At 48.1% G+C, this 21917-nt stretch overlaps 1 protein-coding gene across 4 annotated transcripts in view; it reads left to right on the top strand.

Moving 5' to 3' along the window:
- Positions 1-21917, top strand: part of ZBTB16 (zinc finger and BTB domain containing 16) — an 88019-nt gene that overhangs the window by 53375 nt on the left and 12727 nt on the right. For all 4 annotated transcript variants that reach the window (XM_031599863.2, XM_031599865.2, XM_031599864.2 and 1 more), the window contains exon 4: positions 9391-9477. In XM_031599863.2, the coding sequence (XP_031455723.1) occupies positions 9391-9477 (87 nt within the window). The remainder of the gene's footprint in view (positions 1-9390; positions 9478-21917) is intronic.

A 21917-nucleotide genomic window follows, 5' to 3' on the forward strand; every position in this document is an offset into this window, starting at 1 on the left:
ATTCTCATTGCTGTTGATCACTCTCCACACTCAACCTGCTGAAGCCCATGCCTTACCCTGTGCCCTAGGGTAAAGGAGAGGGGAGCAGGGTGGTCGTGCAGGGAGAGGGAGTGGGAAGGGGCCACTGCCATCCTTACATCTGTGTTGTCCTTGTGCTCTGAGCTTGTGGGGGTGTGCGTCTCATGGAAATGCATTTGGTTTCTGGTGAGGGGAGGATGGCTAAGTGAATCCAACATGAGTAAATGTAATAATTCTCATCCTTATAAATGTCCAAGCCAGCCCTATGGGGGTTCTGTGGTGAGCGGTGTGAAGCGGGGATTATTTGGCACTCTTATCTCAGCAGCTTTCAGGTGCATGATAAATACTCTGCCAAATGTTTACATTTCAATATAGGCTTACCCTTAATGAAGTGCAAAGTGTTGGTGCATGCATGGCGTGGCTGCATTATCGCTGCCTGCTCCTAACTGGGATTTGTTTGCAAAAACTTTAAAGATTGCATTAAGAGAAGGACAGAAAAAACTCATTGCCAGGGAGAAGCGGGGGGATTTGGGGATTTACTCCTTCCCTGCTGCTTGCTTTGCCTTTGCTTCTGGTCCGAAATCTCTGCTGTGATGGAGATGGATGCTGTAACCACCCAGACTGCAAATGGGGACAAATGTGGGCAAGGCCATGTGTGCAGGCTGCTGCATCGCACGGGCAGTGCTGTGCCCTCCTGCAGCACCTGCACTGCCCGGGGGCTGCAGGGGGATGGAGGAGCAGCGCTGGGAGCTGCGAGGTGCTGGGAGCAGGATGTGGCCCCGACCCTGCTGCGATCCCATGGGTGCCATGGGGGACACCTGAGGGTGCTCGTCCTGCCAAGGTCTGGCACTACAGCCTCACTGCCCGCTGCACGTCTCTGATGAACATCAACTTTCCTTCCTCGCTGGTTATCTCCCGCTGAAGATGTTTGATCAGAGATGGAGGCGATAGCCCCTGGCCGCGCTCCTCCCTCCGTGCCCAGCATTGTTCGGTGGAAGGGAGCAGGAAGGGAAGCGCTGAAGGCTCAGCGGGGATTTTTCCCGGCCCCCCCCCCCCCCCCCCCCCTCCCCGCCTGGCCGCCGTCCCGCGTTCGGTCCCCGAGTGATGTCAGCGGCCTGCCGGCAGGTCTGGATGTTCTGCCAGCATTCCTGCGTTTATGATCATCCGCAGATGTGCATCCAAGAACACACTGTACCCACAGCAGAAATTAATGCAGGCTTGACTGCCGGCCAACCCGCACACACAGGAGAGAGGAAGAAAGAAAACAAAAACTGTTTAATGCTGTTTATAAATTATACACTGGCTGATGAAAAATACATTTCTCCCCCCTCCCCTCCCCAACCCCCCAATCCTTTCTGCCTCGGGAGTCTGAGCTGAGACCAGAAGAATATGGTTTGCTTTTTAGCTCCTGTTTTGGCTCCGTTCCTGGACCCGGCTGCTGATTCAGAGCCAGCTTATTTTTTCCCCCCTTACCTGATGAAATATATTTATTTTTCACCCGTCACCGCTTCTCCTCTCTCCCCGCTTTTTTGGCTGCTCTTTGTTATTTAAGGTGTTCTGCGCCGCATTATGCGGAGCGCGATGCCAGGACCCATTACAGCATAGTGCTCTCTGTAGCAAATAAATCTTACGCACATCTGTCTACATTAATACCTCTAAATATATGTGATCATCGCGGCGCAGCCCGTCGCCTTCCAGGTTCCTCGTCGTGCATGCTAGATGGGAAAGTTATGGAAGTTCAATGCAGGGCACTGTGCCGGAGCCCCCGGGGGGGGTCGGGCTGGGACCTCTCCCCATGGCTGGGAGCCATCCCCTGCCCCATCGCCGCGCCTGCCCGGCCCTCCCCGCGTCGCTCACAATCCATTTACATGGCTTTTGTGTTTTTTAATACTGCTAATGTTTATCATTTGCCCAACAGGCTTGACAGATTTTGTTTCCTGTAGAGCATCGCGGCTTTAAAGCCCCCTTGTTGCTAAGTAGCAGCCTCCCTGTACTGTAATGGGCTGATTTCGTATTCCGTTCAGCACTGTATCTTATTTTTGTATGCAAGACAAAGTGTTTTGATGGAGGACGATTGCAGAAGTGTCTGGAGGCTGTTTGGAGTTTTATGGGCTGTATAGTACACTGTGTGCTTTCTGAACAGAACACAGGCTGTTGAATTTTGGATTGGATTTGTCATTTTTTCCCCTCTGAGAGGAGGCTGTCAGATAGAACATTACTTTAAGGGTGGAGGAAAAGTGGAAATTATGTAATAACCTTTTTTATTGTTGCTAAGCTGAAATTATTATTATTTTTTTTTTAACCTGAAAATATCCCCTTCTCCCCATTACTTCTCCCTGTGTCCCCAGAGCAGCGCTCCGATCAGCAGATGAAATTGGGGTGGTGATGCTGGTGGATGCTCTCCCCCACCTTTGGTGCATCCATCCCATCCCCTTATTTTTGGGTGGTGTGTGAGGGAGGTGCTGCCGGCTGTCTTCCCATGTCAGGCGATGTGACACAGCAGTGGGCAAAGTCTCCAGCGAGGGACAGCCTTCACCCCGTCCCCCTGCCCAGCATGGTGCAACCACTGCCACCCAGCCAAGCCAACAGCTTGGGTGCCAAAATGAACCCAAACCCCAGAGCCCAGCCTCGGTTCATCCCCTGCTGGCAGGCTTCCCCTTGAGCATCACTCCCGCCCTGCTCTTTGGGATGCAGAGCCATTGCCCTGCAGCTTGAAGGCAGCTGCAGAGGAAGGGTTGTGCTGAGCATCCCGTTAGAGCACAGCTTGGGCGCCTTCGGTTGCTCTTTGCTGGTGAGCAGGAAGGAGCACATGGAAAATACTTGGGTTTACACCTTCCTCCTCTGCTACCTGGCGCTGCTGTCGGCCATTTCCCCATGAAGCTGGCAGTGCAGAATGCCCCGATAGCACTGAGGATGAGCTCATCCTTTGGGGCTGAGGTTCACGCTCGGTTCAGAAGCCTTTACCTTTTATAAAACCCACAACCTTCCATTTCTTTAATATTATTTTTATATTCAATTATCGCATTTTTATGGCAGTTTAGAGAAAAGGATGAAAAGAAAACCCTTTCACGTCTCTCTAAATCCAAACCTGGTTTGCAGCTTGATATTTTCGGGCCCTTCTTAGATGTCTTTTACACTTTTAGTGGAAAGTACTGGAGATTTTACTGTCTCTTCCACTTGGGTGAAACAGGGGAGAAGGGAAATAATAATAATAATAATAATAACAATAATAATAATAATAAAAAGCAGCTTTATGTGAGCAAAAGAAGAAAACAAGAGAATGGGGTAGAGAACAGGCTAAATTTAAAATTGTAATTGGCTGACTTCCACAGGCTTGCGGGTGTTTTAATGACTCATAATAACTTCATTTAAAACCAGCTGAGCAGAAAATAGATTGGAGAGGAGCCTCAGGCCATTATGGATTTGTTTTTTTTTGACAAGCTCTGTTTTCGGCAGCCAGGAAGGCACTCACAGAGGGCTCGGCTGTTTTCTCTCTCTTAGAGTTGGTGGTCTGCCCAAGAGAGATTGTATAGAAACCAGGGCTCGGATTTTTTCTTTCTTTTTTTTTTTTTTTTTTACTGATTAAAAATAGATGCCTTGAGGTATTATTTTAGCATCACTGTGGGTTGTTTTTTTTTTTTTTTTTTCTTTGCACTTTTGATGTGGTAAATGGAACATAAATAAAATTGTTTTTGAAATTACTGAATTAATTAGGGTAGTAAAGCGACGACAGTGCATAAATTTACTTGGCACTTTTTTTAATCCATATTTTTCCCTCTCTCCACCTTCTTGCCGATTACAGCGTTTTAATAATATATAATCCCAAATTTTTATTAATCCCTTGTGCTTGAGGGCGGGGACTGGAGTCAGTGCTGTATCACAGGGCTGTCGCTTTGGAGCACGCCTTGCAGTTATGCAGGGTCTGGGTGTTCTGTTGGCATGGAGCCCCGCCTCAGGACCCTCCTTGAGATGCAGCACGGGCAAACACTGCTCTTCCTGTTTTCTACCTCAAAATAGCAGCGATACGTTTGTGTGGGTTGAACCCTTTTGTGCCCATCCTTTGGCTGCGCTGTGCTTGTTGAGTGAGGCTGTTGCAAGGCTGGGCAGGAGCATAGGGCTGTGAGCAGACATCCCATGGTGGCCCTGGTCCTGCTGGCTGCTCCCTGCCATGGCTGGGGCCCTGGGTGGCAACCAGTCCATGTCAGAGGTTGGAGCTGTATGGTCTTTGAGGTTGCTTCCAACCATCTGTGGTTTTGTGCTCTTTAAGGTCCCTTCCAACCCAACTCATTCTACAATTCTATGGCTCTATGGTCTCTCAGGGCCCTTCCAGTCAAACCTATTCTAAGTTCTATGGTTCTGTGCTCTTTAAGGTTCCTTCCAACCCATTCTAAATTCTATGTTTCCATAATCTTTAGGGTCTCTCCCAACCCAACCCATTCTAAATTCTGTGTTTCCATGTTTTTCAAGATCTCGCCCAACCCAACCCATTCTAAATTCAATGATTCCATGATCTTTAAGGTCTCTCCCAACCCAACCTGTTCTAAATTCTATATTTCCATGTTCTTCAAGATCTCTCCCAACCCAACCCAGTCTAAATTCAATGATTCCATGATCTTTAAGGTCCCTTCCAACCCAACCCATTCTAAATTCTATGGTTCCATGATCTTTAAGATCCCTTCCAACACATCTTATGATTCTGTGATTCTTTTTCCTTCTGTTTTTTTTTTTTGAGGCACGTGAGTTACCATTTATATTTTTAAGTACCTCTTCCCCTTATTGCCTCAGCCTCCTTTCAGCTTTCTCCTGGCCACCAGCCCCATAAAAGTTTATCACAGTCAGGGACGGTTAAATGGGCGCGGGAAAACAGTGGTTTAGTAAATTGTAAAATTAGTTGGGAAGGTTAATGAGGCATGGCTCATCTGCTGTCGGAGGAGGGCAGGTTTGTGGAGGCAGAGGAGCACCTTGTGAAGGTGTCCCCACTGCCACCTCTGTGACCCTCACAGGATCTGTCTGTCCCTATCTATTCATTTTTATCCTAACTCTGGAAAGACCACCACTGTACTTGTTGTAATGCAACACCTCAATTACTGTGCAGGAGGTGAAAATCAAAGCTTTGGAGCAGCCCAGCAGCTTCAGACCTGCTGCCTGTGCTGCAATTACGGTCTTGGGAACACCAAAGGCAAGCGGACGAGTGTCATTTTTAACCAGTTAGAACATTTTACTACTTCCTAACATCACAAGCGTTAAACCTAGAGAGCCTACTCCTTGTCCTCAATAAAGTAATTAAGCTGAATGGGCGTTGGGAAGTATTATTAAGGCAGATAGGGACTAAAAATAGGAAAGCTCTGTTTTCAGATCCACAGAGCCTTTTCCTTCCAGGTTGGAGCCATTTCAGGGTACCCCCATGCCAGGATGAGCTGTTGAGATGCAGGATGCTTTGCAGGAGGTGTGGTCCAGCAGTAAAGCTTGTAGTTTGCTGTATTCCATGGGAAAAGTTGATCAATTGTCTCCACGTTTCACAGAGTAGATGCCTGGGGGAGTCTGAAAGAAGCTGTTGTTCCTATTAGGTGGGTTAAAATAGTGGGATGATATCTGTGGGTCCAGGTGTGCAGTGATTGGGTGTGCAGTGTGCTTGGGCACAGTTGGTTGGGTGCCAGTGGGCTTGGCATGGCCAAGGGGATCCTGCTTGATCCTAGTGCTAGGGCAGCTGTACAGCCTGGGACTTTTGGGGGAAAAAGATGTGGAAAAGGGGTCGAATGGCAGCACTGCATCTATGGCTGCCCAGTAGGTAGTAATTGGGGGCAAAGCTCTGAGCTGGGAGCCCTAGGCACCGCATCCATCCTGCTCGGGGGCGATGCTCGAGCTCGCCATTTCTGGGATCTAATTTCCGAGAAGCCGAGCGCATCGCTCACGCCATGTCATTAAAACAAGCATCATTCATCCCCATGTCACGGCACGAGCAGCCTTAGCCCCGCAGGGAGGAAAAACCTGTCCAGCGAGGAAGAAAAGGGCCAAAAAGCACAAAAAGCACGTGCTGACCCCATCCCGCTGCGTGCCGGGCGCTGAGCGAGCCGCTTCTCGGCGTGTTTTTGCCAGCCTGCTGCCGCGAGGACCTTTATTAGGCAGGAGCTATAAATTTGCTCGTACAGATATAAATGTTCGGTGGAGGCTTGTGTGCCAATTACAAGGCATGCTCCAAAACACAGCTGATACTTGGCAGCACGTTAAGTCCCATCCCCTTGGGAAGATCATCTGAAGATATCTATGTACTGTAGGCAATATAAGCCACTCGCTAAAAATACCCTCCCAAAACTTCTGTTTACATTTTAATGGGCTAATAGTTTTTACGGGTGTTATTTAAAAGAAGAAAAGAATTTAAAAAAAAAAAAAAAAGAGGGGAGGAAAGAAAAAAAAAAAAAAAAAGCCCTGACACAGCCTCTTGATGTACTGCTTTCAAATATGTCATGCTCCCTCTAATAAACATCTAACTGTTTTTTCTAAGCCCTGTTATAATAAGCTTAGATGTTGGATGACATTTTTCCTGGTGAGTCACATAGTAAAATTAACCTTGAACTATTTACATATTCAATCGCCGTACTCTCTCCTCCCCCCTCTCCTCCGAGCGTGTGTACATTACAGGAATTCTGGCTCCAGATCAGTTTTTGTTTTGTTGATTAAAAAAAAATTCCCTGCCTGGAGTACACATCTACTTGAGTGAAAGAACACACAGTCCTGGCCTTTGGAAATTGGCAGGCAGCGTGCTGTTCCCTGACTGATAAGAGGTACTGTAAATAAAACTGTACAGCATAGCCTGTTGTAAAATGCCCCGTGTCTGTACTCATTGTTCTGACAGCTTATGCTTTTTTTGGGTATGCTGTTTTGGTACACTCTGTACTTCCTTATGTAACCCAACATGCATATCTCATCAGAACATTCACCCTGTTTATTTTAAAATCTCAAGGAATTTTGCTGTCCCCCTGCCCTCTCCGCCCCCCCGGTCAGCTGCTGGCGGGCGCCTCGTGCTTTGCCTTTCCCTGGGCTGTTCAGCAGTCCCTGTGTCCTCCCGCATCCCCCCTCCTGCACCCTGCACTCGTGCCCACCTTCCCCTCTGCATAGGATGGCATTGTGTTGAAGCTGGGGGCCGTGTTGGAGCTGAGGACTGTGTCAAAGCTGGGGGCTGCAGCTCCGTGCCGTCCCCACCATGGCCCTGCTGCGGTGGTGGTGATGCTCATAGGGTCCTGGCCCCTCATGGTTCAGCTGCTCGACACGGGGCCAACTTGTTGCTCCACCAGGTTGATGTAACCTCGTGGATTACAGCTCGCAGCAGTGGGTCTCGGAGAGCTCAAAGTGGAGATGGAGAGGCATCGCCTTGGCAACTGCCTGCTGTACATCAGCTGTGCTGGAGGCTGATGGGGAGGGGTGGGCGGTGCTGCCCTATTGATCAGGGTCCCATGGGTGCCCAGGAAGGCTGCCCCAGTCCTGTACTCGCAGTGCCTGTCCCTGCTGCTGGTCTGGGAGCTGCCCTTCTGTACTTCATCGGGATGCTCGCCATGCTCTGTGCCTGGTTTGGCTCAGCAGGGTGGTTTGGGTGCTGAGTGCCCATCATTTACCATTCGGTGGATGAGGTTTTGTTGTCCCCAGGGGGACAATACCCCGTGCCCCCTGTTCAGCGCTGGGTATGGCATGCAGTGTGTGCTTCTGGGGAGAAATGAAATAACAAAGAAAAAAAACAACCACCCAACCCAACACAGAAACCATGGCATGGCCCTGCTGGCCTTTTGGGTCACTGCTCCAGGAACAAAACATCCCGAGCAAGCTCCTGAACAGCAGTGACCTCTCTAATTATGCTGGTAATAGAGCCCAGCTCGTTATTAAAGCCGTCCTTGAGCAAAGGGAAGGGGCAGCTGGCATGGGGCTGTGTCCCCACATCCCTGTGTCCCCCAGCACATGAGAGCAGGGCTGCGGCCGCGCCGTGATGTCACCAAAATGCACCTTCCTATTTATTTTTTTGCAAGCAGCCATGTGGTTTATGCACACTTGAGTTGTTTTGAATGCAAACTTGACATCATAGGGAAGGCAGCAGAGAACAACATATGCACAGTAAACAGGCAGACTGTCTTATTGATTAACAGATGAGACCTCTATTATCGATCAAAGCTTGGCGAGAAAATTTATCACTTTTAATTTCGCTGCTGCCAAATATTTCTGCCTGTGAGCCAGCCGTTACTAAGACAATTTAAAGGCAAAGGAATTCTCGTGGTAATGGATTTGGTGGTACCTCCGTCTCTCCTTTTGTTTCATTGCACTGTGCATCCCGGGGTTGGTTCCTGAGCGTGGATGCAGGCGTGGGGAGCAGCTCTGTGTGCCCCTGTCCTCTGAGCTGCTCCTCCGCGCTCTGCTCCACGGATGGGTCCCTACAGCAGCAGAATCGAGCTTCACGATCTCACAGCCTCGTTCACAGCTTTGTCCTGGCAGCGTAAGCACTGGAGATAGTGTGCATTGTTAATCTGGTTTTATCTGGAAGTGACTTATCTGCTGTTAGACATCCTGTTTTTTTTCCTTGTTCTCACCGGCACCTCTGACCCGCCGCACGCGGCACATGTTGATAGTGATTTTCTAAGAATTCCCCCAAACACCACATCTCTCTCACAGGCAAAGGAGTATCTGTGCTTCTCACTGAATAGTGTTGTTTCTGCCGCGTTGCTTATCAGATGGTTCTGCCTTCGCTTTCCTCCCATCCTCTGATACTGGTGACGACGCTACAATAGGAAGGGGCAGGAAACCAATTAAAGTTAGATCAGTTGCCACTCTAATGAAACTCATTGATGTTTAATGATTTTTTGAAAACAAATATTTAATTTCTTCTTGGCAAGCAACACCTTGCAATGAAAGAACTGTGCAACGTCGGTGGTATAGCTGTGCATTGTGCTGTTATTTGGAACTCATGGAGCAGTGGGACGGAGGAGGGCGGCTGCTTCTTGCTGCTGTTTGTGGACTATAAAATACACATCCCTCTATCCAATAAATTCTGCTTTTTATGAAGTGAATGGCTTTAAAAATACATGCGTTTCTAGAGGAGTCCTCTTCATATCACTTTCATGCTGTTTGCTTGCATTGGTTCCGTGAGAACCTTTCTCTCCAGGAATGGATAAATTCTCCTATCAGATACTGGTTAGGAGCTTTGATTTTGGATGCTTGCTGTTGAGTTGCTCCATCCAAACCCTCTCCCCTTACATGGCTGGGGATGCCTGTCTGTGCCCCATCCTTTCTGCAGTGCTCTTTGCCACCGTGATTTCCCACCTTGCTGTGTGCTGTAGCTCTCTGCTGTGTGTGCTCTCTGAATAATGCTCCTTTTCCCCTTTGTCTTTCCAGCGGGTGCCAAAGCATTTGTCTGTGATCAGTGCGGTGCGCAATTCTCAAAAGAAGATGCCCTGGAGACACACAGGCAGACACATACTGGTATGTTGACTTTTCTTTTTCTTTTTTTTTTTTTTTGCCTAACTCCTTCTCCAAACAAACAGCACATAAGGAAACGCTGTGCATGCTGCCTCCACCCCGGGCAGCCGTGCTTTCTAGGAGATCCCTCTCCCAGCTCTGTTACTTCTTCCCCAATGAGCCCTTATGTCCAATGGAGGGATCCTGTGTCCCACCGCCCCGCTTGATCTTGTCCCATTCTGTCCCTAAGCAGTGACCCTTGCTGCCGTTCCCTTCAGGGATGCTCAGCATTTGGCTGACTTTCTGCAGTCATGCAGTGATGCAGTTGCTGGGGAGCACAGTGCTTTGCTCTGGGTGTGGTTGTGGTGTTGGTTTCACCCCAGTGGGGTTTGTTTGTTTCTTAGGGAACTAAACTTTTGCTGTGGGGAATGGTTTTAAAGTGGTTTTGAAATGGTTTTTAACTTTTGCTACGGAGACAGGGGGGAATGGTTTTAAGCTGAGACAAGGGAGGTTTAGGTTAGATGTTAGGAGGAAGTTTTTCACTCAGAGGGTGGTGAGGCACTGGAACAGGTTGCCCAAGGAGGCTGTGGATGCCCCATCCCTGCAGGCATTCAAGGCCAGGCTGGATGTGGCTCTGGGCAGCCTGGGCTGCTGGTTGGTGACCCTGCACATAGCAGGGGATTGAAACTAGATGGTCATTGTGGTCCTTTTCAACCCAGACCATTCTTTGGTTCTGTGATTGATATGATTCTAAGCGCCTGTTTATCGAACACCATTTAGACCTAAGTTAGATATTTAAGCTTCCTTTAGAAGTTTTGGCAAACTGCAAGATTCACCCTTTGCGGTTCTGGCTTCTGTCCTGCCCAAGTCCATTTCAATCTTGAAATTAGTTCCATTGAGGTAAGTCAGCCTGCTTTTTGTTGACCTCTTGGAAATATTTTCGTATTACATATACATATACAATTATATTACATATACATATGTATATTACATATACATATACAATTTGTGACTCTCAAAAGGGAAACATCCCCAGGTGGGTTCCTGGGAGATACTGGTGGAAGGAGCAGCACAGCTGTCTGTGGTTCAGCTCGGAGTGTCGTTGTGCTGCTGTGCACCGAGCACTGGCCATGATGCAAACTGACCAGTATCCGTAGAATATTGGCTTTAAGAAAAGTGGGAGAGGTGCTGGGAACGTGGAACCAGCCCTGCCCTTGCTCCATACCCAGAGGTTTGGAAGTATGAAAGTGTTGCTGTTGGCAGGAGTTGCTAAAGGGGATTGCAATTTCCTTCCAGATAATTGGTTTGTTGCTCTCTTGGTGTTGTAAACACGGCTCTAAAATTCAGGTGTAACTCTCATCAAACTTCTACTGAACGTGACCAATGCGATGACACTTGGCCACCTTTCGTATTTTAAGAGAAGCTTTCCAAGAGATAAATAACATTGTCAAGACTGTTTTGATGATCGGGAGCCTAAGAGTGATGCATAATAAATCATCTGAGAATCTCAGCCTACACTGATGGTTCTCTTCCTGCTTTCAAGCATCTCTACAAATAATTGCACTGTATCGGGGCTCTCTGTGGGTTTCGCCTTGCGGCCACGAGGTCTGTGTGTCCCTTCTAACGGGATGCTAAGATGCTGAATGGGATGAGAGCAGGAATGCGGCCTGGGGGGCCTTGGGGTTCCTTGGCACAGGAGCAGCGCCCCATCTGTTATCCCAACAGTGTTCAGGAAAATAAAGAGCCATCGGTGCACTGTGAGTCCCTCCTGCAAACCACTGCGTGATACGGCGGGCTGATAAAGAAGGCAGCTTGAGTTGCAGCATTGTTTCAGCTTCTGTGCTTTGTAAGGGTGAAATAGCCTGAGCTCTTCTTCCAGCGCAGCGTAGACACGAGGCAGTGATTCACTAAAGCAATGTTGCTTTTATAGCTTAGCTCTAAAGTATGCATGTAGGAAACCATTGTGCAGCAAATACAGCGTAATATGACTGCTCCCTCTGTGAGGAAAATGTTGCTCCTTTCCAAAGAGCTATCAACAGTTGGCTTTTGCCACGTTTCTGTTATTGTGCTTTCCAGCTCTTCGGGTTGGATGCGGCCGGCTGTGGGTAAGCAGGAGGAGCTCCTCCTGCCCCATACAGTGTGACAGACACACGCTGTAAACACTGCCCTTCCAACCCACAGTGGGTCTGTTATGGGGCACGGAGGAGTTCACATCAGGCAGTCCAAAGTGGAGTCTTTCAGCAAGTCCTGAAATCAAAATTGCAGAGAAGAGCCCTCTCCCCTCTGTGCTATATTAAGGGCAGTTTAAATTAGAGCAAGCTAGTCTTTCAATGCTGAAAAAACTGATAGATGCCATTAGTGGCTGCATTTATACTCAAAGGTTGAAATTTGATGTGTGGACGCTATGTTGGCATGCAGAACATGACCTGTGATATGCCAGAGGTTTTAATGACCGATCAGTAATATAAATTGCTGCGTCACTGAGCAGGAATAGGCTCAGCACGTCATTTGATCTGGAAACTTTGCTTGCCAAGCAGCAGGTAATAAATTTTAAAGTGATTGCCCTCTGTATTCAAAGTCATGCTACTTGAGGCTGAACTTTACAAACCATAATCTTTTTAGCAACTGTATATCCTGTAGGTTAGGGAGGGCAGAAAAGCTTACAGGAGCTGGTCAGCACATCGAGGGGTTGGCTTTGGTGCATGCCCCATGCTGGGCTGGTGAAGCAGGCTTTGGAGCATGGGTTTGGTAGTGGCCATGTGTGGGCACCACCAAACATGACATTCCCAGGGCTCTGCAACCCCTGCAGGCAATGGCTTGGTCCAAAGCCATCCTGAAAACCATGCAGAGCAGCGTGGAGATGGGCTGTCGCTGGTGACCTTGACAATTCTGCACGAGTCAGTGTTGGCCTGATGGGAAACCTTGGGGCTGGACCATGACGGTCTGTGTGTGTGCCAAGGCTGAAAGGGTGACATGAAAACTTAGCCCAGCGGAACACGATGACCCAGGTTAAACAGGTTTATCATCACCTCTGTGAGCTGTAAACACACGCGTCTCAGTTACACATCAGAAATGGGCTCTATGGCCAGAGGAGCCCACACTCACTGAAATTAATAGCTTCCTGTTGTTGGGCGGCACTCAAATAGCGCTGCCTGTGGCAGAAGAAACATTCCTCCAATACAGTTGCTATAATTAGCTCTCTTTCTAAATAATGACATCTCCCAGAAAAGGTTTTGGAGCGTCATCTTCTCATCTTTAGCAGCAGGTTGTTTGGCCAGCTCGGTGGAAGACCTTCAGATTTTGCCAGAAAGAAAAAAAAAAAAACCCTTTTTTGGTAGATGTTGGGGTGGATTGCTTCAGACGTTTCTCAGGGAGAGGCTGAATAAATAAGATTTGTCGAGGGCTCCTTTGGCACAGATGTACCAAACAGACCTGTTTTGTTCAGAAATGCAGCTCTTATTGGAGGGTGCAGCTCCAGTTTGCAAAAAGCCAACAGACAGTTGTTGGTTTTCTGGGTCATCCAAAGCTTGGGAAGTTTTCCGAAATGGATGAGGAAGGACTCTTGTTTTTTTTTTCCACGTGGGGAGATGTTTCTCAGGTGAACAGCTTGGATGTAGGAACCCCATTTTTCTCACATTTTTCCGCTGTTCTCACTGCCCCTTCCAAAAGACAGTGCACCAGGAGGAGCTGCACTTGGCAATCCTTATGCAACCCTTCCAACTTGGGATACTCTATGATTCCAATTTGGTGTACATTTGCTGCCCGGGTTACTGCTGTAAAACAGTCTCCATCTCTTACAGTGGAAAAATTAAGCCCTTCTTTCAGCTGCAGTGTAAAAGGTATTAAAAGACAAAGTCACTCCTGCTTGTAAACACAGGGATGGCCGCGCCGCCTGTGGCCCGGCCGGCTCTGGGCTGAGAGGTTCTTTCTGGGTGTTCACTTTCCTTGGCCTCCATCCTACAGCAATAGGAAAAGCAGCAACTGTTCTGGCTCATCTTCATAGCAGCGTAAGCCCAGCGCCATGCCGGAGGGAGAGTGTGGAAAATTACTTACTGTGCTCTTCTAATGTAGAGGAAAAATTAAATGTATTCAGGAGAAAACCAATCACCACCAAGCAGTGCATCCACAAATGGGGCTCCAGTAGCTCATTGCTGGCGTTGGTGGTAGTGCAATTGGGGCTTGGCTGGTGTGCCACGCACTTTTAGATGTATCAAAGGTGATTTGTGTAGTATTTCCTAAAAGCAAGAGGCTTCATCCCATCTCTCCTCCTCCTCTCTGCCATCACTCCCTTCTCCCACCCACAGCAGACAATTCCGCGGCGATGACTGGGGTACAAACAGCAGAAAGGAGTTAATAAAACCAATGTGTAACTGAAAATTGAAAAGCTATAAATCTCCCTTTATTTTTTTTTTTTTCCTGGGATGTTGGTAGCATTTTGATTTAATAGTTGGACAAACACAAGGGTCTATTTTATTCAGAGTTTACAGGCCTCAGGGCTGTTATTCCTCCAAATTTAATAGCATTGAAATTGCAGGGTTTGCGATAATTTGCCTATCACTTTCTGCTCTCCCATTGATGTTTATTGTCAGCGGGATGGAATCTCAATCCGATTCACTTAGATAACATGTCTGTTAAACATTTAGATAATTGTGCCATCATTAACTTGTCACATTATTTTAGAGATTCAAAACAGTAACGTGGTAAGCGGAGGTACAAAGGGAAAAAAATCCAGCATGCAAGAGCAGAGTATGGGGTGAAGAGGAGCTGGGAGGGGACAGCACTGCCCTGGGATGCTCCCACCAGAGGGGTGCTCCTGTCCCAGGGAACTGGGAGGAGGCAGAAATGGGGAGTTCAGCCCCCAGACCCACCAGCAGCTCCACTCCTCTCCCCAACCCAACGTGTGCAGCATCTCCCGGCGTGCTTGCGACTTTCTATTACTGTTTCACAGTACTCTGGAGGGTTTTAACAGAGCTGCTTGATGGGCTTATGGGGAAAATACCATCAGATAGCATTTTTCTCCATAGATAGAGATAACGTACGGTAGTATTAAGTATGTTTACATGTAATTTTCCCTCCTGTACTCGGCTGTGTGAACCCAAGTGGAAGAGCAGAGGATGCAGGAGCGTGAGTGTGGGTGCAGATGGGTGAGTGACCCCGGCAAGCTCTGTGCTGTGGGCATTCTGCAGCACCACAGAGATCAGTAGCAGTGCATTGGGGAGCTCCTGTTGGACCATGCAGGGTCATGCAGGAGAAGGGCTGCATTACCAGCCCCTGCCCCATGCTCTCTGTTCCCAGCCAGATTGGGGCTGCCCCATTTGTTTGTTTCATTACTGGTGTTGCGTTGGCTACTAGCAAACAAACAAAACAGTTACACTTAAAATCATGCTGCAGGCTTTGGTGGATGATGCCTGGCTGAGCGAAGCTTTGACATATCTACCCTGTAATAGCTCCAATTTCAGATGCAAGTACAGGCAAGGGAACAATCAGCATTTTGGTTTTTCATTAGGAAGTGAAAACGTCCCTGCGTGTTGGAGTCTGCAGAGCACTGGGCTGCTTCCTTCCTTTAGCATGGGGTGCTGGGGATGGGACATCGTGCTGCAGTGGGGCTGTGGGGTGATTGAGATGCAAGCAAAGGGAACGTGGGCAGGAGCCATTGAGAATGGGGACAGGAACCTTTAGGAATATGGGTAGGAGCTGTTGGGAATAGGGATAGGAGCTTTTGGGAATAGGGACAGGAGCTGTTGGGAATAGGGACAGGATCCATTGGGAACGTGGTTAGAAGCTTTTGGGAACAGGGACAGGAGCCTTTGGGAATGTAGACAGGAGCCTTTGGGAACGTGGACAAGAGCCTTTGGGGATGTGAGCAGGAGCCTTTGGAAGTATGGATGGGACAGGGACAGGAGCCTTTGGGAATGTAGATAGGGGCCTTTGGGAACGTGGACAAGAGCCTTTGGGGATGTGAGCAGGAGCCTTTGGAAGTATGGATGGGAGCCTGCATGAGAGCCAGGCTGTTAGGGAGAGGAGAGGGAAGGCACTACCATTTGTCATAATTGGGCTCTCTGACCACATGTAGATCTTTACAGGTGGAAAACCATCACCACTGCCCAGCAGGTGGTATCCTCCAGCCTGCTGCTAGAGGCTGAGCATTGCCTGCCTGCACCCCAGCTGCGATCCCAATAACGAGCGAGACAAGAGAGGGTGGAGGAGAGGCCGAGTGGTGGAGTTGGAGAGTGCACAAATTGTGGATTTTTCCACAGTGTAACGAAGTTTTGCTCCTCGTGTGCCAGCAAAGAATGTTTCAGGCGTCGCTGCCAAGTCTTGCGATATTTTGGCAGCTCTTGGAGTGCTTCACGGACCTGGAGTCCTATGAACACATCTGAAAGGATTGCAGAGAGAAAAACTGTAAATACGCAAGAAAACATCGGCTCCAAAGCTGTTGTTTTATTACACGGCTGTGATTTTTCTTTTGGAGGTTGGAGTGCTCGGGTATGGCAGTGCTGAGGAGACCTCATGCATGGGGCTGGGCTAGGGGTGCAGGCTTCGGTCCAGGTGTGAGCATCACACGACCCCATCTGAGGAACAGATGGGAGCAGAGATGTGGGTGCTTGGTTCTGGAGGTGAACTGCAAACCCTGAGCATGCCAAATAAATCTGGTTTCCCTCAAAACGCTGCTTTCCTTGCCGAGGTTTTAGCTGCCACATGTGGAGGGTGTGAAGATGCTTTTGGCATCCGACGTGCCCAGGAAATGAAATGGGAGTGATTACAGGCAGAGAAACCATCTTCTGACACGAGGTTTGCTGCTTCAATAACGCAGGCATCTATGGGAGTGCAGTGGCAATCCTGAAGGTGCTTTCATGGAGGTTTTCAGGGAACGTGCAGATGTGGCACTGAGGGATGTGATCTAGTGGGCATGGTGGGGCTGGGTTGACAGTTGGACTTGGAGATCTTAATGGTCTTTTCCAATCTTAATGATTCTGTGATTGTATGGCTTAAGGAGGAGAGGAAGATAAATGCATAGCTGTGTCTGGGTGGATGATTTTGCCCCCTGTGCCACTCTGTTTTTTCCCATTGGTATCAGTTTCCACTCTTCCTTCAAAATCTGCATCAAAAACTCACAGTTACATTTTCTGACGAGCTGATTGGATCAAGTGGACAACCAGCCTCTGAAATATTTGTTATGGAACTGAAAGCTGAGTTCTGGGCTGCATGCTCGTGTTTGGACAGCTTTTAGGTGGTCTAACAAAAGGGAAGTTCTGCAGCACTTCAATGCTGGTTGGAGATCCCAACCATGGTCAATCCTGAGTGTTCCCTGGGGGGAGAGATGTGTTAGCTCAAATGTTTGGGTGTGGCAAAATGGGATGGAAAAGATGACCCAAGAAAGGACAAAAACAGGATTTGAAATAGGATGATCAAAAAACCACTCAAAACGCAAACTCCTGAGTTTTGTAAATAAAAAAGATCAGTTTTGTTTCCAAACACTTTCCAAACTAAAAATGGCAGTTGTGAGAGCATAAAGAGGCAAAGCATCTGTCTTAATCAGATCACGATGGGCTGATATCTCATTAACCCCGAGCTGCTTTTGGCAAGCAACCATGTCCGCAGAGCAGAGGCGCTGCCCTGGGGCTGGGAGCTGCCAGCAGCTGGAACTCCTCTTGGTGCAGCTGTAGCAAATGTAGCATTTCAAAAGTTGTGTCCCTTCTCAAAAGCTGCGGCCCAAGAGGGTCCCCCCTTTACCTTTCTGCACTTTCCCTTTGTGTGGGGATTGAGCTGTGCATTTGTCCTCTTTTTGCTTTCTGCTGAGCAGTGCAGGGCTGCGAGAGCCCTTCCCAAGTTTGTTTGTAAAAGGGACTGAAAACTGCCAACAGAGGGAAAGGTGAGCACCAGCATTCAGCTGAAGGCTTTTGCCTCTCCTGTGCTTCCCTGCTCCTGGCCCAGGAGCTCTGTATGTGGAAGCTGACATCTTCCAAGGAACGGGGTTTCTTTGCAAACATTTATTTCTACAAAAACAATGACTGTGACAGTGAAACTTCCCATCTTAATTTAGGAGCATAATTCACGATGACAGTTTAACAAATGGGCAGCTCTTGCAGATAAAAACGAGCATGGAGCAGTCACTCCTTCCATGGGGTACAGAGGCAGCAGCACAGCCCCAGAAACCCATGGCCATGAGCACAGAGCTGACATTGGGCTGCCATGTACCCAAAGGAGTGTCCCTGTCCCCCACAGCCTGGCAGAGGTGCTGGAGAACAACGCGTCCCCAACTCACCTCCCCGAGGTCCTGCTGCAACCCGACCCATAGGGTTTGCAGCCCAAACACTTTGCTGTGTGTCTTGGCTCCCTCCTAGCAATGCCATGCCCAGCATTCTCACCATGCAAACAAGTCCCACGTCTCCCAGAGCTGACCCAGCCAGCATAGCATTTGATAAAAGCTGGAGATGTGCACTGCGTTGAATGCAGCAAAGCCAAAAGTTCTCCATGTGCTGGAGGCTGCCTCTGCCCCTGCTTCTTTGCAGAGCTCCAGAGCTGATGTTTGTAAGCACACAAAGAAACAGAGAAGTTTGTTTCTTGCTGTTGCCTTGGGGCAATGCTCAGCAGCAGCAGTGGGTCAGATGCTGCAGTTTGGAAGGGACTTTCCCTGCTGGATGTTGATAGGAACTTGCTTTGGAGTTGTAGTATCTTGTGTTAGCTGAGTATATCAGTGTGTAGAGTTGGTGAGATGCAGTGTAACCCTCTGACATGGCTCACCAAGACCCATTTCCATGGCTCAGCATAGTGAATTTTCAGCTGGATGGACCGTTTTGAGGAGACAGAGGAATTATAACACCCTGAAATACCCCAGATCTCTCCAAAAGCTCTCTTAGGTTTTAATTGGTGCCACACGCCGATGTGTATAACTGGAGCTAAGTGAAACTGGGGGCAGACATTGGCATGCATTGTAGTCCATCCTCACACCCTGTAAGACATTCTGCCAACGGAGGGTTAAAGGAAAGAGGCCTTTGTGCTGAGCACCACACGCGCCCTGAAAGCCGCGTTGTGCGTTTTTAGCTTTGGAAAGGACATCAAAAGGCATTTGGAAAAAAGTAGTGGTTGGTTTGGGACGCAGCTCCTCTAATCCAAATATATCTCAGCAGCACCACGTGACGGTGCCAGGCTGCTGTTACCTGACTTGAACTTGGGATCCTCGTGCTGCTCCATCTCCGTGCAGCACATACAGCCTGTCCTTGTCATGCTTCGTCATCCCCATCTCACCTGGAGTCTTGTGGTGCTGGATACACCCAGCCCCATTTGGGGCCAAGCATCCATCACGTGCTTCAACATTTTGCATTCAGAACACCAGAATTCCCTAGTTGCAAGCTGTGGGTGCTTGGAGCTCTCACTGGAGGGGTGATGCATTACCCCGAGCTCCTGCAGCATCTCTGGGTACTGCAGGTTTGCACCGTGCATTGGGAACCCATCCTCAGCTCCCAGCCCGAACCCGCGGAGCCGCTCGGATCCGCAGCACAGAGCCTCTTTGTCTGACAGTAATGTTCTGTGACAGTGCTTGAAATCTGAGTCAGAGCACACATTCCTGAAACCGGGAATCGCGCTGCCTTTCAAACCCGCTTCTTTTCTTAACCTTTAAATTAAAGGAAAACAAAAATTCCCTGCCCTTCCGAGAGAATTTATAGTTGGGAGATCGGATCGGGCAGGAAGTGCAACGAGATGGGTGTTGCTGTGATCAGACACATTTGCCTAAAATCAACAAATAGAAAGGTAACAGACCTATGTGCTCACGTTTAAAATGAGCGCCCAATGGTCTACGTTTAATTTTCCTGTGCAAATACTGTTTAAACTGCAATGAGAAAAGCCCTCTTGCTAAGCTACAGAAAAATCTTTCTTGTCCTTTAATTCTAGATGAAGGGGATTAGTGTGAACATATTTAACCTCTGACCCTCAAACAAAAGCATTATCAAATTTAGTTGCCAAGTGGTTCCCCATTTAACTGAACCAGTTCAGTATCTCAGCAATTTTTTTTTTTTTTTTTTTTTCTTTTCCTTTAAAGCTTTAAAATCTATTGTTGCCCTCAGAACATTCAGAGGGTTCGCACTGCTCTGTTCAGGCTGGAGATGGTTGTCAGAGCGCCGATAAGGGAAACCAACTCTGCGCAGTCAAACTCACGAAGGGTTCAAAAAAGAAAAACACAAATGAAACCGCCCCAAACAAACAGCACTTGCGGTGGCCTCTCTAGGTGAGGCCGTTTGCACCTTCGTTTTCCTGCACCCGCCCTGCTGCTGGTGATGCCCCAGCCCTGGGCTAAGGTTTGCTCGCCGCAACGCGCCGGTGCCTGTGCTGCACTCCCCCAGAGCAGGAAACAAAAGAGCACACTCTGCTCACTTAATCTCAGTTTCCCCATGTGTGCAGCTGGGGCACCCACAGCCTGCAGTGTGCTGTTGTGCGCCCCGAGGGGAGTTGTGCATCACCTCCTTTTGGGGTGAACATTTTGCACCACTTCCAATCCATACATGGTTGAGCATTTTGCGTTGCCTCCATATGGGGTGAGCATTTTGTGTGTCCTCCAGTTAGGGTGGGCATTTTGCATCTCCATATGGCATGAGCATTTTGTGTTGCCTCCATATTGGTTGAACATTTTGCTTCGCCTCCATATTGGTTGAGCATTTTGCATCCTCTCCATTTGGAGTGAGCGTTTTGCATCACCTTCATACAGGGTGAGATTTTGCATCCCTTCCATTTGGAATGAGCATTTTGCATCACCTCCATCTTAGCTGAGCATTTTGCGTTGCCTCCATTTGGAGTGAGCATTTTGCATCAGTTCCATACAAGGTAACCATTCTGCATCCCCTACATATTGGTTGGGCATTTTGCATTGCCTCCATATCGGTTGAGCATTTTGTATTCTCTCCATTTGGAGTGAACATTCTGCATCACCTTCATGTGGGATGAATATTTTGCGTTGCCTCCATATTAGTTGAGCATTTTGCATTGCCTCCATTTGGAGTGAACATTTTGTGTCCTCTCCATTTGGAGTGAGCATTTTGCATCAGTTCCATACGTGGTGAGCATTTTGCATCGCCTCCATATTGGTTGAGCATTTTGCATCCCCTCCGTGTGGAGTGAGCATTTTGCATTGCCTCCATGTGGGATGAACATTTTGTACCACCTCCATACAGGATGAGCGTTGTGCATCCCATCCATTTGGGATGAACATTTTTCATCCCCTCTGTACAGGGAGAGGCCGCAGTGCTGCCGGATGTGCTGTGGGGCTGCATCAGATAGTGATGAAATGTGTAAAACTAGGTGGCCAGGGTCTCCCGGCCTGAGGAAAATATTCTGGCTCCGTGGAGGAATGCAGAGAGGGGCCTCCCTTAAAAAGCTGGTGTCCATTTACAGTGCATCTCTCATAAACTCGGCCACTGGGGTAAGGGCAGGGGGACCAGCCCTCCTGGTATGTGATTGATTATCTGGTATTTATGCCATTGAGGACTTTTCAGCAGTTTAGGGTCAAAGGGTCATCTCATGTGTCTTGCTGCAAATCCGCTTCCTTTTGTACAGTGAGGGCTGGGTGAGCAGACACACAAAAACAGCTTTTTCTTTTCCTTGGGAAAAAGGGGAGGGGGGCGGGCTGGTGTCAATGAATTTTTTTTTTCAGTCTTTTCTGAATAGTGTCCTTTTTAATTCTAAAGAACTTTTAATTAAAAGTAGCAGGAAAGTTCATCTTGACAAGGTTTAACTTACCTTACCAGTTACTTTTGTGTCCTGGGATCCTTGTCCTCCCCACTTAAAAAAATATAAAAACATATTTAAAAAGTGGAGATGTTTCTCTCCGTTATAGCTTCACATCTTCATGAATTGGCTGAGAGATCTTTTTTATTTCTTCTTCTTTTTTTTTTTTTTTTATTTTAAATAATGGAGCTTCTGGAATAATAAGCGGATGTTAGGAAATGTTGCTTTGTGTCTCTCAGCAGCCCTCTGTACAGCATCCTAAGGACAATTTTACTTGCTGGTTTGGCAACCAGGGCTGCCCCGTGTTTCCTCGCTGCCCCTCAGTGACAGCCCAGACAAATGCAACTTGTACCATGGAAATGTATGGGGGATGCTCTGTGCCACTGGTTGTGATGGGAGTGCTGTGTTGGTCCAGGGGTGTCATTGAGTTAAGACATTTCCAGCAGAAAAGAGGGAAAAAAGAGTTAAAATTGTGGAAATACAGCTTCCAGCTGGAAAATGCTTGAGTTAGAGATTCTCCAGCCAGAAAGACACCAGGGGCCAGCATTTAACTGGTGAGGATTTCATCTCCTCCTTGAGGCTCTTTGTGTAAGGATGGAGACCTCCGAGTGGTTTTGAACAAATTAATTGAACCATCATTCAGCAAGCAATGGGAAAAATGTGTTTTCGGCAGCGAATCAAGTTATTTTTTCAGCTGGTTCCATTTGAAATTCCTTTTGGGAAAGAGAAATGCGGGCAGCCTT

Source organism: Phasianus colchicus, chromosome 23 (assembly GCF_987193195.1).
Source record: "Phasianus colchicus chromosome 23, bPhaCol1.hap1.1, whole genome shotgun sequence".
Classification (NCBI taxonomy): domain Eukaryota; kingdom Metazoa; phylum Chordata; class Aves; order Galliformes; family Phasianidae; genus Phasianus; species Phasianus colchicus.